At 41.9% G+C, this 14,230-nt stretch overlaps 1 protein-coding gene across 9 annotated transcripts in view; it reads left to right on the forward strand.

Moving 5' to 3' along the window:
- ABLIM2 (actin binding LIM protein family member 2) overlaps positions 1–14,230 on the forward strand; it is a 318,470-nt gene that overhangs the window by 113,813 nt on the left and 190,427 nt on the right. For all 9 annotated transcript variants that reach the window (XM_019526465.1, XM_019526461.1, XM_019526462.1 and 6 more), the window contains exons 4-5: positions 950–1,065; positions 11,875–12,001. In XM_019526465.1, coding sequence (XP_019382010.1) covers positions 950–1,065; positions 11,875–12,001 — 243 coding nt within the window. The remainder of the gene's footprint in view (positions 1–949; positions 1,066–11,874; positions 12,002–14,230) is intronic.

Raw genomic sequence — 14,230 nt, forward strand, 5'->3', positions numbered from 1 at the left:
GTTAGATGAGGTATGAGTGTGGGCGGGGGGAGGGGTGGGGAATAGAAAAAGTCCTTTTAAGTCCAGCAAGCTGGGTGCCAAGGCTCCCTCAGGAACACAGAGCTGACAGGTAACAACAGTTTGGTGGATTATATTGGATTTAGTAGTATGTGGGCTTGTGTGGATGTGAATTTAACCTAGACTGAGATATGACTGTAAACCATTCTATCCTCTGCTGCACTGTCAAGTGATTTGTCCAGCTTCTCCTTTCCAAACCAACCTGTGCAGTTTATGTGCATGAGCAACAAATCTAGTAAGGTGAGTCTTTTGTTGTGAGGAAGCTAATAGAAGGAAGGAGCTGTAGTTCAGTAGAACAAGCAACTTTAGTTGCATCTATTTTTATAACTAGGGTATATTTCTCCCCAGGGACGTTCACATCCATTTTATTTCTGAATAAACACATTCAAAAAATAGCTTTGATATTATCACAGCTGGCAGGATCAATTTGCTGGTCAGGATTAAATTGTTTCAAAAAGTTTTTTCATAAAGAAAACTAATAGCTATCATTTAATATTTTACCAACATGAATCAGACACTATAAAATCAATTATACTTGTCTGTATTCATTAAAAAGAAATTATTCTAGCTACATTTTAATTCCAAAAGTGAGCTTGATAGCTATCAGCCATCCCTGTTGCTACACTGGTTTTTGCCCTGGCTTTTGAGTATCTTTCTCCTCTCTGCAGTATTCTTTTTCTGAGTAGCTTTGATTTCTGCATTTGAAGTTGCCTATTTGATACTGCCTTTGATATTTTAGACTTTGAGTCATTGACAAATCTTGGATTTCCGTATATGAAGGACAACTAGGTAAAATATCCAAACAATAATAATTTTTTTTCATGGAAAGGGATATTGTAGCTCACTGAGGATGATTAGGTTTGCTGTAATGTTTTTATTTCTTCTATGACAGGCTGCCTTTTCCTCCTGGTGACCGGGTGACTTTCAATGGGAAAGAGTGTGTCTGCCAGAAATGTTCGCTGCCCCCTGCTGGTAGCAGCAGCTCTTTCCCAGTCCAAGCCTTACGAAGTAAGTAGATTTTTAAAAATTCTTTTTTGTGGTTTAATAAGTAAAGTTGTGGTCAGGCTCTGTGTGAAACCCCTTAACTTCCACCCTTAAAGGGATTACAAATAGATCCCAGGTTCCTTTCTCCATGTAACTGTGACTTCAGTGACAAGCTTCAAAAGGAAAGGAGAAGCTGCTCCAGTAGTGATTAGAGTCACCAGCTTGCTGAAAAAATTGAAAGCCTCACAATAACCTGTGATGTTCTTCTTTAATTTGTTAAAACTGACTTGGAGGAGGGGAAACTGAACAGAACTGGAGTTTGGCTGTTTTTAAACTTCCCAGAAAGTGAATCTTCCCACGCTGTGTGTTGTGTGAACTGTCAGAAAATAAAATGCAGTCATGCAATCAAGAATGTTACAGTTTGAATAGGAATCTAGTTATCAGTAACATACTGGGGGGAGGCGATCCCTTGCCTTTGTGTGGGATGCAAAAGCAGCTGCCACTTCAGTGACAGCTGACTACCCTGCCACAATCAGCATAGCCAGAGGCGGTACTGCCCCAGGTGTTAGTGGCTGCCCCAAGCATGGACCTGCCCCGCTATGCCTCTGCTGGTTATAAAAGCAAACAAAATGAAAAAAAACAAAGATGGGGCTTAATGTTCCCCGTGACTTAATGTAATTCAGAAACATTTCATGAAACTCAGCAGTAGTCAGAAAGCTTGGCACCTCACAGGATGTGACCCTAAAATTAGAAAGACCCTGAGTGTTGTTTTCATCTCACAAGTTGTACAGCAAAACTGATGTTCCATAGGGCAACATCGGTTCTTAGTGAAATACTGACTCTTGTTGAGGAATGATAGTAAATTCAGCTTGATTTGGGAGTAGGTGTCACACTGGTCTTGAACATTTGCCCAATTTCCTCTATCAAGAGCATTGAAATGGAATGGTCACATCATAATAAATACTAAGAGGTGAGGATGTTTGAATGGCTGATTCAAAAAACAGACAGAGGATAACTAACACCTAGCAGCTCCTGAAGCTACTAAATAGAGAGGTAAGGCCTTTTGTGTTTAATAGCAGCTAGGAATGCATGCCTTTAAATATATACATCAGCCTAAATTAGGGGCAGGCAATTTTTTGGGCGGAGGGCCACTTACTGAGTTTTGGCAAGCCATCAAGGGCTGCATGACAGGCAGCCCACGGCAGATTAATATTCATTTTCTAAATTTTTTATGGGCCCCGCGGGCCAGATAGAATGGCTTGGTTGGCTGCATCTGGCCCGTAGGCCACATTTTGCCCACCACTGGCCTAGGTGGACATTGGCTGAGGAAAGATAGTTTAAGTTACACCTCTCTGTACAAACAAAGCCCTGAAAGTGAATCTCTGCTTGTCCACTGCCTTGGTAGTTTGTCACCTTCCTTCATCAAAGTTTTATGTTGTATAAAGAGAAGCTGCAGGTTCCATTTGAAATTTTATCAACAAAGGCTGATGGGGGAATGCATTGAAAAGATCCATCCTGATCCCCTCTTTGTCAGTATTGTCCACATTTAAGGGAATGCTGACCCTACTTGAAGCAGAGATGGTATGGCTTCTTTTTGATGGAACATCTTCCCTTTGATAGGATGTCACAAGCCCAGCTTACATTGGCTGAAGCCACTGTAAACCAGTAGCGTACTAGCCTGCTACTTCTACACACATCCTGACCCAATTGGAAATAACATTGATTTTAAATGGCATTGGGTTGGGTCCAGGGTATCCGACAAAAGAAACGCATTTAGTTATCTGTAGATATCACAAAGTTGTTTAAATAACTTAATATACTGTGCATATAAATAAGAAATTCTTAGTGCTCACCTATATAAATAGGGTAGTTCAGTGAGCAGTAAGTCAAAGAGCTGACTGTTGTCCTCACCCCTAGGACAATTCAGAGCAGACAGTTCTTAGGAGAAAAAAATGCCTTTTTCATGCAGTCTGCCTTCTATGTTTTCAAATGGAGTGATTAATAGTTTGCAGTGTGCTTATCTGCAGGAGCACCTTCATAGGGGCCATTTTCAGGGTTTAGTTTACATCTCAGCTAAATTAGCACCTCAGGCTAAAATTCCAAGCATTCCAAGTAGAGGTGCACCAGTACATCAGTCTGTATTGTATTGGCACCAATGAAAGGAAAACTGACATTATCAGCCATCGCCTTTTTTGGCTGATGTGGCCAAAAATGTTGATAAATGATGCGTGCAGCCACAGCATGCATGCGGCCAACCTGGCAGCTTGGAGAGCAGCAACCAGCTGGTAAGTCTGTTGGTGGGGGAAGTGAAGGAAGGGGCATGCGGGCGGGGGAGGCAGATTGAGACCCCTATGGTGAGGAAGGATGGGGGCTGGGACAGGTACTACCCAGCCAGGGCAGAGCATGGTACAGAGCTGTGAGCGGTTCATCTGGGGGGTGTGGGGAACAGAGAGATGCCTCCCACCGCTGCACATACCCCCCAGGGGAGACATGGGTATTGTGTGCTCCCTGGATCTGTGGGCAGGACAAGGGCAGGCCACTGCAGGCTAGGCTCTTCCCAGTGGGAAAGTTGGGCCGGGGCTGTGCTCAGGGCAGGGAGTGGTGGCACTGGGAGTGGAGGATACCGAAGGCTACAGCAAATTCTGTCCCCTGAACCAGCTACTCATGGCTCCGCCCCGCACTCTACCCTGCCCCAGTCAGGCAGTGCCTGCCCAGCTGGGCCTCAATCTGCCCCCACCCTGCCCTTTCCCCCACAACAGACTTACCAGCCAGTTGCTGCTTTCCAAGCTGCCAGGCTGCATATCAGCAATCAGATCAGTATTGGCCGATATGGCTCATTAATAATCAGCCATCTATATGGCTCATTAATAATCAGGCATCTGTATCAGCCCAAAAATTTTTTATCTGTGTACCCCTAATTCTAGTGATCTGTGAAGATAACTATCTTCTTGTGTAGATGTGCACTTTGCCAAATCCTGCTTTAATGGGTTCAGTTTGCCCAATGTGGTTATTTCTGCATTGTTTTCATAAAGTAAATAAGCCAGTGAGCACAGACACACAAAGTGCACTTTCTTTTACCATTTAATCTTACTGGATTTTCTTTTCTCTTACCTTGTATGTTAAGAGTAACTTGGGGAGACAATGGACTAAAACCCATTTCTTTTTACTTGCACAGCTCTGTGATTGAAGACTTTAGTACCTATGTGTGGTATGAGAGTCTATTTCTCCTTGTGCATGTAACTGTCAGAAAGGGAAGGTCTTTCATCTTTTAACCCCCATAGCCTAGTGGTTAGGCCACTTGCTCAGGAAGCAAGACATCTGGGTTCAAGACCAGTGAGGTACAAATGGGGTGTGAACCTATGTGCCAGTGCAGTGCCCTAGCCCACAGGCAGGGAGTTATGGAAACCACACTCTAGTGAATCACATTTGCACACCTAAAAATGCTAAGATTGCTGGTATCCTGAAACACCCTTGAAAGGATCTTAAGGCACCCTGGTTGAGAATTATTGGCTTAATGTCTAGCCTGTAGTCTCGTGGTTAGAGCACTTTGCTAAGGAACAGGAAGTTCTGGTTCAAAACCCTTCAGGGTGAATATGACCTAGAACCTGGGTCTCCTCTCCCTCCCTACTAGGCTAAAAGGTAGGAGGTCTCCCTCCCCTGCCATGGCTTTTCTGTAACTAATATTTCAGGGCTTACGTGCTTATGCACATGCCTGGCCACTCCTGTTTCCTGCACAGCTGCCTAGCTAGAGCACAGTCCTACTGAACAATGCTCACATGGGCTTGCGTGCACAGAGATTAGTCACATAAGTGCCAAATACTGCAGTTGTGCAGCTGTGTTACATGCCATTTGAGTCCACAAAGTGAAATAGGATTTGGCCCAATGTCTGTACCGTCTGGGATTTCACATACTGCTACCAAAACACCATTTAATCATCATAGCTATGCAAGTGTCAAAAATCCAAGACCAAGGCTGAACCAGTCAAGGGAGTTCTTTCTATTGACTTCAATGGGGGTTGTGTCATGACCTATATGTTCAAGTATTCAGATGTTCGCTGTTACAGGGTAGTCAGACCCTCTGCGGGATTGAGCCTCCCCTACCTGTGACTAATTAAATGCCCCTCAGCTGAATCTGTGAGCTAGAATTATAGTGACAATGGTGTAAGTCATCTTTGACGTGGGGAACTGCATTTGGAGTGGAAACGCTTATAAGGGGAAAAAAATCATAAAATCTGCAATAAAATGGAAAAGAAAAAAGTCTGACTGATAAATATATGAAGGCTGAACTAGGAAAAATAATTTAAAAGAAAGAGCATTTGGGGGTGGGGGAAGCTACAAAACTGTAGCTTGGCTGTATTCCCACTCTGTGGTGGTTGTTGGGATGAAGATGTTGGTTCCAGTATTGACAGAAATAGACCACCAGATTCAGAAAGTTGTTGGCTGTACTTGAAATTGAAAGTCCAGTTTGACAAATTGTGTGATATAAGGGAATTATAAGACAATAAATGGCTTGAAAAAAATGTTGGTGTTTTAAGAAGTTGTAGAATAACCTTTGTCTTCCGACAGTTGAGAGAAGGATCTGATAACCTCCCAGCCAGTTGTTTTGCTAGGTTTACTATCTAGCAGTATCATGTCAATTTGCTGACTTGGCTTATGAGATCAAAATGCAAATGGTGCAGCCCTATCCATTGGCTTAGCCATCTCTGAATCCAGCTCAGGAATGTGCTCTCTGTTTTCAGCAGGCACTTCTTGAAGTCTGGTCTCCTCTCTTTTCAATTTGCATCTCCCTGCTATTATAATCCCTTGCTTTCTGTTGTCATGACAGGCCTCTCTGAAGCTGTACACCCAACATAAACTCTCAAATTGCTGTTATATATTTACCGTTTTTATTTAAAGGATAATGGTCTGGCTGTGTAAAATTCCTGACAACAGATAATGAAGCTATATCACAATATATCAACAAGTTGATGTGTCCTGCTGAGTTTTATTGGCTGAAGTGAAATGAGTCAGCAAAGGTTGCTACATCAGTGACAAGCAGACAAGGTCATTACATAAATAGACATTGTTGGCATAGTAACTGCAGTGTTTGTTTTTCATTATCTGGAGTTTAACGGGAAAAAGTGAAGTTAGAATAAAAATACACCCAAAAAACACAGCTCCTCTGCCAACCCAAAGCTTCAGCAAGATAAAGAATGAATGTCAGAATATACCATATTGTAGTATGTAAAAATAAACTCCACATGAGATTAAATTATATTATCAAATAAAATCCCTGATGTGTTCAAGATTGTAAACAAATTTCTCATTTTGTAAGAGAATCCATCCTGAGGTCAGTAGTTTCTTGTGGGGATAACTCCAGGCACACACCCAAGTGTGCTCTTTTCTTATTACTAGAGCCCCTGTGCTCTGCTCCACATTGTAAAAGCTTTTGCATTAGGCTGATCTCTGGGGTTCAGCATAGTGGTCTTGAAGACATGCTCTTACTTCCCTAATTCTTTATAAATCCACCAAAGGCATAACCCTCTAGAGTTGTGCTCACAAATAGCAGATGCAGTTACAGTTTTATCGACTGTAGGTGGTCTTATTATGGTCACAGTTAACCAACTAAATGTAGTTTTTTAAAAAACAAACTTTGAACGGTGCTGAGGAAGTCTGCTTTACAAAAGTTTTTAATGAACTGCTCTGATTGCAGATTCATTTTATCAGCACTGATCTATCTAGATCCTTAGTGACTTCTGTGCATCTTTTCTTCCATAAAGGCCTTGTTTGTTTCCCTTTGCCATGTCTCTAAGTAGTTCTTGACCAAATATCTTCCTGGTTCTGCCTTTTCTAGATCAGATTGTCAGTTTCCATCCAGATTTTTTGTAGTAACATATTATTCCAGCTGAGCTTGCATAGAAATTAGAATGATTATTGTAATACTAATGATAGTATCACTTTGCTATGTTTGTCACCAGATTTTCATTTATTCTGCATATATTAACACCATTAGAGATTCCCCTTTTAGAAATACATCATATTTTTTTACCTTGTTTAATTATTTTCCAAATACTTTATTCTTAGACTTCCTTCTTTAAGGCTTGTTTCTATTTTATATGAAGCATCATCCAGGCTCTTCACAGTCTAGATTTTTCTGCTCTCTTCTCTCTCATAAGCAGACACTAGATAATACATCTGGTGAAACTCAAGAATATTTTCTCTTTTTCTTTTTGATCCTTATTTCAAGGCACTCCAGGTATGACACTATATAAACTGTCCTGTATGCAAGTAAAATTATTCATCTTCTGAGTCTCCTGTGCAGTGGTTCTCAACCTTGTTAGACTGATGTTATTATAGCAGATCAAAAGAGACATGTGAAAACTTTCACAAAATCTCTCCCCTTCTTCTTTTCTTCATTGCAAGTCAAAAGTATTTAAGGTTTCCCCATTGTACTATATACTATATGACTATATGCAAAAGCACTATCCCTTCATAGCAAAGACTTCATGGATGGATGTCCCTTTCATGGATTTCAGTTCTGTAATCTCAGGGACATTTTTACAAGATTTCTTCCCCAAGCTTAAAGCTTCTGGTCTGGTCTGTCCTCCTAGCCTAAGAAAGACTGGATATATATACAGAGTCTGCTCTGGATCTTTTTAAAGATGTGTCTGGAATATGTGTTATCAAATCACTTACTATTGCAGGCAACCACATCATCTAATTCAGGGGTGGGCAAAATATGGTCCATGGGTCAGATCCAGCCAAGGCATTTTGTCCAACCTGCAATGGGTCCCTTGGTCCCACCCTGTCCAGGGATGGGGGGCAGTCCAGGCTGTGGCACATGTGGGCTGGGATGGTACAGCAGTCCCAGTGGTGGGTCCTTTTGGCTTCTGCTACCAGACACAGGATCACTGCCTGGGCAACCCAGCCTTGGCACCACAGCCCATACACCCCAGATGCACCTCCAGGGACAGGACCCATGTAGGCAGGGTGTGCAGTCAGGTGGATGGGATGGAGCCACATTCGGGAAGAAGATGGGTAGGTAGGGCTGAGGATTGGGATCACGGGGTATTGATAGCATGGGGTTGAGGCAGAGCCACAATCTGCTCTCACACATCCCTGTGATAGGCACTGGTTCCACAGGCAAGGGTGTGCAGGAGCAGATGACAGCTCTGCCCGGGACCCTAACCCCATGCTGTCACTGCCCATGATAACTTTCCACAGGTTTCCCTTCAGTTCAGGTCTTCCACTGGGACCCTGGGGAGCTCCATGCGTGATTCTGACATGGGATGAGACACAGGGCAATCCAGATGTCTGGGGCACAATCAACCCCTATCTGATTCCCAGGATGAGGCTGTGGGCAGCCCCTGGTCTCCAACTGGGATCTGGGTCAACCCTGTGACTGATCCCTACAGGGGATCACGCATGGAGTAGCCTTGGGTCTAAAAGTCATGTGTGCAGGCTAGCTGATCTTGGGTGCCTGACGCCCTAGGCTTTTAAATACTGTGGCTAAATACAAAGGTTCAAAAAACCTAAGGCAAAATCGATTCAATCTTTTCAGGTTTTTCTAAGATGCATAGATTGAATCAATAACAAACTGAAGTGATATTTAGTGTCCTGGTGGCCAAGATAGGCAGAAGCCTGCATTTGACCAGGCCAGGAGCCTGAGCATGCTCACATGCACCACATCTCATGGCCATGCTGCCTAAGGCTGCTGAGCCTAGCTCAGCAGCAGTTCAGGCCTGATTGTCTGCTGTACATATGCCCTACCTGTTATCGGCAGCAGAGAGGGTGGAGCCAGCTGGCAATCTCTCAACAGCTCCACTTCCTTCCCAGCCAAAGCTCTGAGACGGGGAGGAGGAAGGCACTCGTGGCCCAGTACTGTGCCTCCTTCCCCCAGCCAGTGTCTGCCTGGCATGTGGGAAAACCTACACCAGGGGTCTTTTGCCCCCCTGCAGCTCAGAGCTGAGCTGTGATCAGCTCATCCCTGCTCCCTCCCCAGTCACCTGCCTGCAAGGAGGGGAATGCACCTCTCCCAGACTGGCATCAGTCCCCCTTTCCAAGATCTGCCTGGCAAGGGGGAAAGCCCCCAACAAGAGGCTTTTCACTCCCATGCAGCTCGGAGCTGGGATGGGATCACCCCAGCCCTCTGCTTCCCAGTCTTCCGTGAGGTGGACAGCTGGGGAAGGGGCAGGGCTGCAGGGGTAAAAGGGTGAAAAGTCTCTTGGTAGGGGCTTTCTCCTCCTACACCAAGCAGTTCCCTGCTGGGGGAGCCTGTGCTAGGCCAAGGGTGCATGCCCCCTCCCCTACTTCTCAGACATGGGTGGCTGAGCCAACCTGAGCCCTGCTTACTGGGCTGAAGGGGGGTGGCAAAAAGGCCTCACCATTGAAACTTTTTCTCCCTTGTGCTGTATACCCTGGAGTTAGGAGGGCCCAGGGGTCCATTCCTATGCCCCACATCCCACTGAATTGACAGGCACAGGCAGGAAGCAGGCTAGGGGGCAGAGGTTTTACTGCCTCAGCTCTGTGACACTGGGGGTAGTAGGTGGAGCAAATAGCACAGCCCAGGGCTGCAAAGCATTCTGGGTTGCTTGGAGATTGAGAGTTAACTTGAGTCAGGAGGGAATCTGGCTAAGAAGTTCCATAAACCAGTTTAACCTAAACCAATTAACTCTGATGCTACATAGAACCAGGTTTATCTTAAAACAGGTTCAGACAAGGTTGAAACTGGTGTCCAATCACTTAAATGGGTATATGTGTAACTTCTGTCCCTAGCTTGGATATGCAGCCCAGCTAGATTGCAGGACAGAGCATTTAAAAGGGATGCCCATAATAACATCTAAGAATACACAGGTATACTCCAGCATTACATAGAAAGCTATGCAGGTTTAGGTATATCAAGACAGTGCAAAATAAGATAATTGATTTAATATATTGATTGAATTAGATAATATTGTACAATACCATATTTACTTGAATACAAGATGAGGTTATTTTTCCCCAATCAGCTTGGGGGAAAAGCCCCTTGTCTTAAATTTGCATTCAAGGAAACCTCATTAAATATATTGTCTATCATTAAACTGCTGCCAAAAGCAGCATGTACTCAGCAATGGTAACCAAATATGAAGTTGATTAAATTCATCCAACACTGAGCATGACTATAAAATGCATGGCCCTTACTGGGCAAACATACTGACATATGATGCTTGTTATGGATTTGCATAGTATCCAAAGCCCCATATTGATGGGTCTGGGACAGAAGATACTTGCCTGGTGGTACAGCTACACGGATTTGAGCAACTGAGTTCTGCTCAATCAAAATTTGGAATTTGTCTGTTGGGCCTTGCCTAATAAAATTCAGAACTGATTTGGCCCTTGAAACAAAATTTAAAAAAACAAAAACCAAAAAAGTCATACTGATGAAAACCTACCACACAAGGATAGCTTAATGCAACCTATCTGATTAAGATATATGGCAGTGCCTGTTGAGCACAGTGCTCCTCAGCGCCAACTCTTTCTCAAGTCATGGTGAGCCACTATATTAAATACATTTTACTTCCTCTTCACTCCCGCAGCTAAGATGTGCCTTTCTGTCCCATTTCCAATGATTCCTGTATCTTCAATACCCTTAAGTGTCTAACAAACATCACCAAACAGGGCCCCAAACAGTTCACCCAGAATCCCTCTGTTGTCATATCTCTCAGCCTGTCTCATATGATTAGTGTGGCCCTACCCTCCATGCAGTGGAGCTGGACCAAGTTGGCCTGTGCCTCATCTTCCTTTATATTTTTGGAACATCCCAGGACTCGTGACCAGAACACCCAGTTCCAGTCATGAGTAGCGGATAATTAGCACATGGATCCTTTGTGGGGGTATCTGAAGTGCATACACATACTGAGTAGTGCTGACTTGTGGGGTCACCATGGCTTGAAATGATGTTGACTCTGCTGGGGCCTAGCCTAATAAACTAGATGGTAAAATAACAGTCTTTTGGCTTTGGACTTGAACGCATAGTTTGTACTATAGCTAAGTAGGTACAAAAGTGCTGCTTAATATTGTGTTTGTGGAGTGCCTGTTGTAAAACTTGCATCAGTTTCTAAAAAAAGTCAAATGTATCACTTCTGGTACTACAAACAAATTATTACAGGAATATTTATTTCAAGGTGAGTGTTTTCAAATTTGCTCCTCACTTCTATGTATTCAGGGAGAGTAAGATCTGACAGTAAGGAGCAGAGAATGGGCTTCATGGAAAATAAGCTGGGGAAGCAGAGGGAAAGGGAGCTACCTAATCCCCTAGATTTATTTTCTCTACTGTAGCAGTGGGAGGGGGATAATTCAAGGCAATCTTTCAATAATTAGATTTTATACCTGTAAAATTATAACAAATTTATAAAATTTATATATATATAATCTAATTATTGGGGGGGTCATCTTATATTCAGGATCATCTTATATTTGAATAAATTTTGTATTACAATACAACATTATTGTTGTTGCTGATGTTATTCTGGTACTACTGCATTAATTTAAATGCATTAAAATAATGTTTATGATTTTGACTTGGTTTCACATTGCGTTCCTATGTATTCATTGCCCTCTGAGCATCTGCTGGCTATGCTACATTACTACTATCAATTTTCTTTCAAAACCGGGAAACATAATTTTAATAAAATTTAACTGTAATGGTCTACATTTGCAATTGCATTATACCAGCATTTCACTGTTGTGAGTAAAAATAATTTCATGTTCATTTAGTAAAACACCAGTGAATCCTCACACCACAGTAATCAATTCTTTTGTACTTTCATAATCAATCAAAATATATGATTCATATCTAAGACTTTATCTTTTACAGATTGTGGGGGCTGCGGTTCAGAAATAAAAAATGGACAGTCATTGGTAGCTTTGGACAAACACTGGCATTTGGGCTGTTTTAAGTGCTATACATGTGGCAAGCATCTGAATGCAGAGTACATCAGCAAGTAAGTTGAAGCGGTCTGTTCATTTTCAGCATTCTGTTCTCAAAAGGCATTTGGTTAATCTATTCTTTACACATTGTACTTGCCATTCTTTAGAGAGTACAGTAGCACAGTTTTTCTTTCTTAACTCTTCAAGTTATTAGGGAAAGGAAAAAATTAAAATAATTAGTCTGCGCCACAAAGAGTGGAAAGAGGATTTTCCTCCGCACCTTGAATATACTTTTTTTCTAACAACAAATAATTTAGGGATAAGATTGACTTCCATATCTTTACCTACACTACATCTGCTATTCTAGTCAGAGTTCATTTCTCCCTGACAGATGTATGTCAACCAGGTAAAATTGTGAAGCAATTATTTATAAGCCTTTCAATGAGAATTTCAGGCCATACGCTTAAAGCTATTCAGGAATTCAGGTTCAAAATTAAAAGGAGGTGCCTCACCATTAGGTCTGGGGAGTTTTGGTACACCCTTCCCAAGCAGTAGGGACAAAAACTCAACCACTTTTAAAATGGGGGACTAGTGCTTGTAGTAGCAAGACACTCGACTTGATGATCCAGACTGTCCTGTCCAGCTGTCTTTTCCTCTGGTCTCTGCTCCTAATTTCACAGCTTGCGTTGACAGCTAACGACAAAACGATAGCTCAGAACACTGTGTTCTTAAATAATGTTCTGACCAACCTTATTGCCTAAACATCTTCTGAAGTTTTACTACTCGTCATAGTAGTAGTTTAATTGTGCTGTTTGTTATTTTCACAAAGCAGGTTATATGTTAAAAGGATATTATGCCCAGTTCATCCTAAAAGAATAAAATCAAACAGCAATAAAAGAAAATCTGAAAACTATACAGTAAGAAATTCCTTGTTCCACCGTGTTTGGATAAAAAATGTGTTTCCATATAATAATCCAGGAACACTGACGGCATTGTTGGTGCCCCTGTATACTTAAATGTTGGGTAAATTTAAATATGCATAGCTCAGTCACTTTGGTGGAGACATGTTAGCTTACACCTGCTGAAGATCTGGTCTCACCAGTACTAACAGCTAAAAGTGCTTTTTTTTTTTTTAATATTAGCTTTATTTTTTCTATATAAGAGAAATAGTTGCTCGTGCTTTTCCCTTTTCATACAGTAGTTCTGAACCTTTTTGGACTTGAAGCGTTCCCAATTAGACTTGAAGCAGCCCTCCAGAACTGTTGTAAATTGAGCGGCACTCATTTTCAAAAACTAATTTCTATATTACAGTATGCACCTCCTTACACAGCAGCTGGGCAATAGGGGTGAGGGAACATCCAGGCAGGGACAGGCCTGAGCCTAGCTTATCTGCTTAGCCTATCCTCATTCCTCCCATCCCACTTATCTCCTCACACCTCTTGGCACTCTTCAAAGAATCTGGAGGCACCCCACAACCCTGGTTGAGAATCACCATTTTAGTCTGTCATCTTTTAGTAATTTTATCAGGAGCACTTATCCAAAGTAATTATATTTTCCTTCTAAGAAATTAAAAATGCTTTCAGATCTTCTGATGTACATGTGAGGCAACAAATATTTTTTTCCCTTTTTAACCAATGGACTTGGCAGTTTAAGTGACTTGCCCCAGGCTACCTGCAATGTCTATGGCGGAACCAAAACCTGATCTCCATAACCCCAGTGGGAAATGCAAAGCCAGTTTCCTTCCTCTCTAACCCATTCGAATTAGGTTAGAAGACAGTGAAATGAAAGTCCAACTGAAGTCAGTGAAGTAAGACAACAATAAAATGAATCCTTTCTAATCCTTGTTAACCAAACAAAATAGCTTTATCAAATTTTCAGATGAACAATAGTTGTTAGATTTGGCAGTTCCTGAATAAACAAGAAAAATTTCTGGTGAGAATTTTTTGCTAGAAATCTGATGCAAATATAAAAAGACTTTTTCCCGCCATATGGACATATACAATATGTATTGTTTTTATTCTTTCTCCTTTATTTCAAATCTATGTTAACCCAACTTTGATTTTATTCACTTAGCAAAAAAAAATGCCTGACTTCTTATGGACCATATCCAAAGTTCATTCATGAAAAATGATTCCTTGCAAGATTTGCGCCAAATATTCCAATGAGAAATAGTAAATTTTATGAAAATATGTATTCAGTCAAAAATCTTCATCTGTCTATATTGTTAACAACTCTAATTCCAGTTCCTATGTGATACAATTTTGCAGATGTCAAGCTGCAGCTGCTTGGAGGATTTTTTCAAC

Source organism: Gavialis gangeticus, unplaced genomic scaffold (assembly GCF_001723915.1).
Source record: "Gavialis gangeticus isolate Ggan-Ray unplaced genomic scaffold, GavGan_comp1, whole genome shotgun sequence".
Taxonomy (NCBI): domain Eukaryota; kingdom Metazoa; phylum Chordata; order Crocodylia; family Gavialidae; genus Gavialis; species Gavialis gangeticus.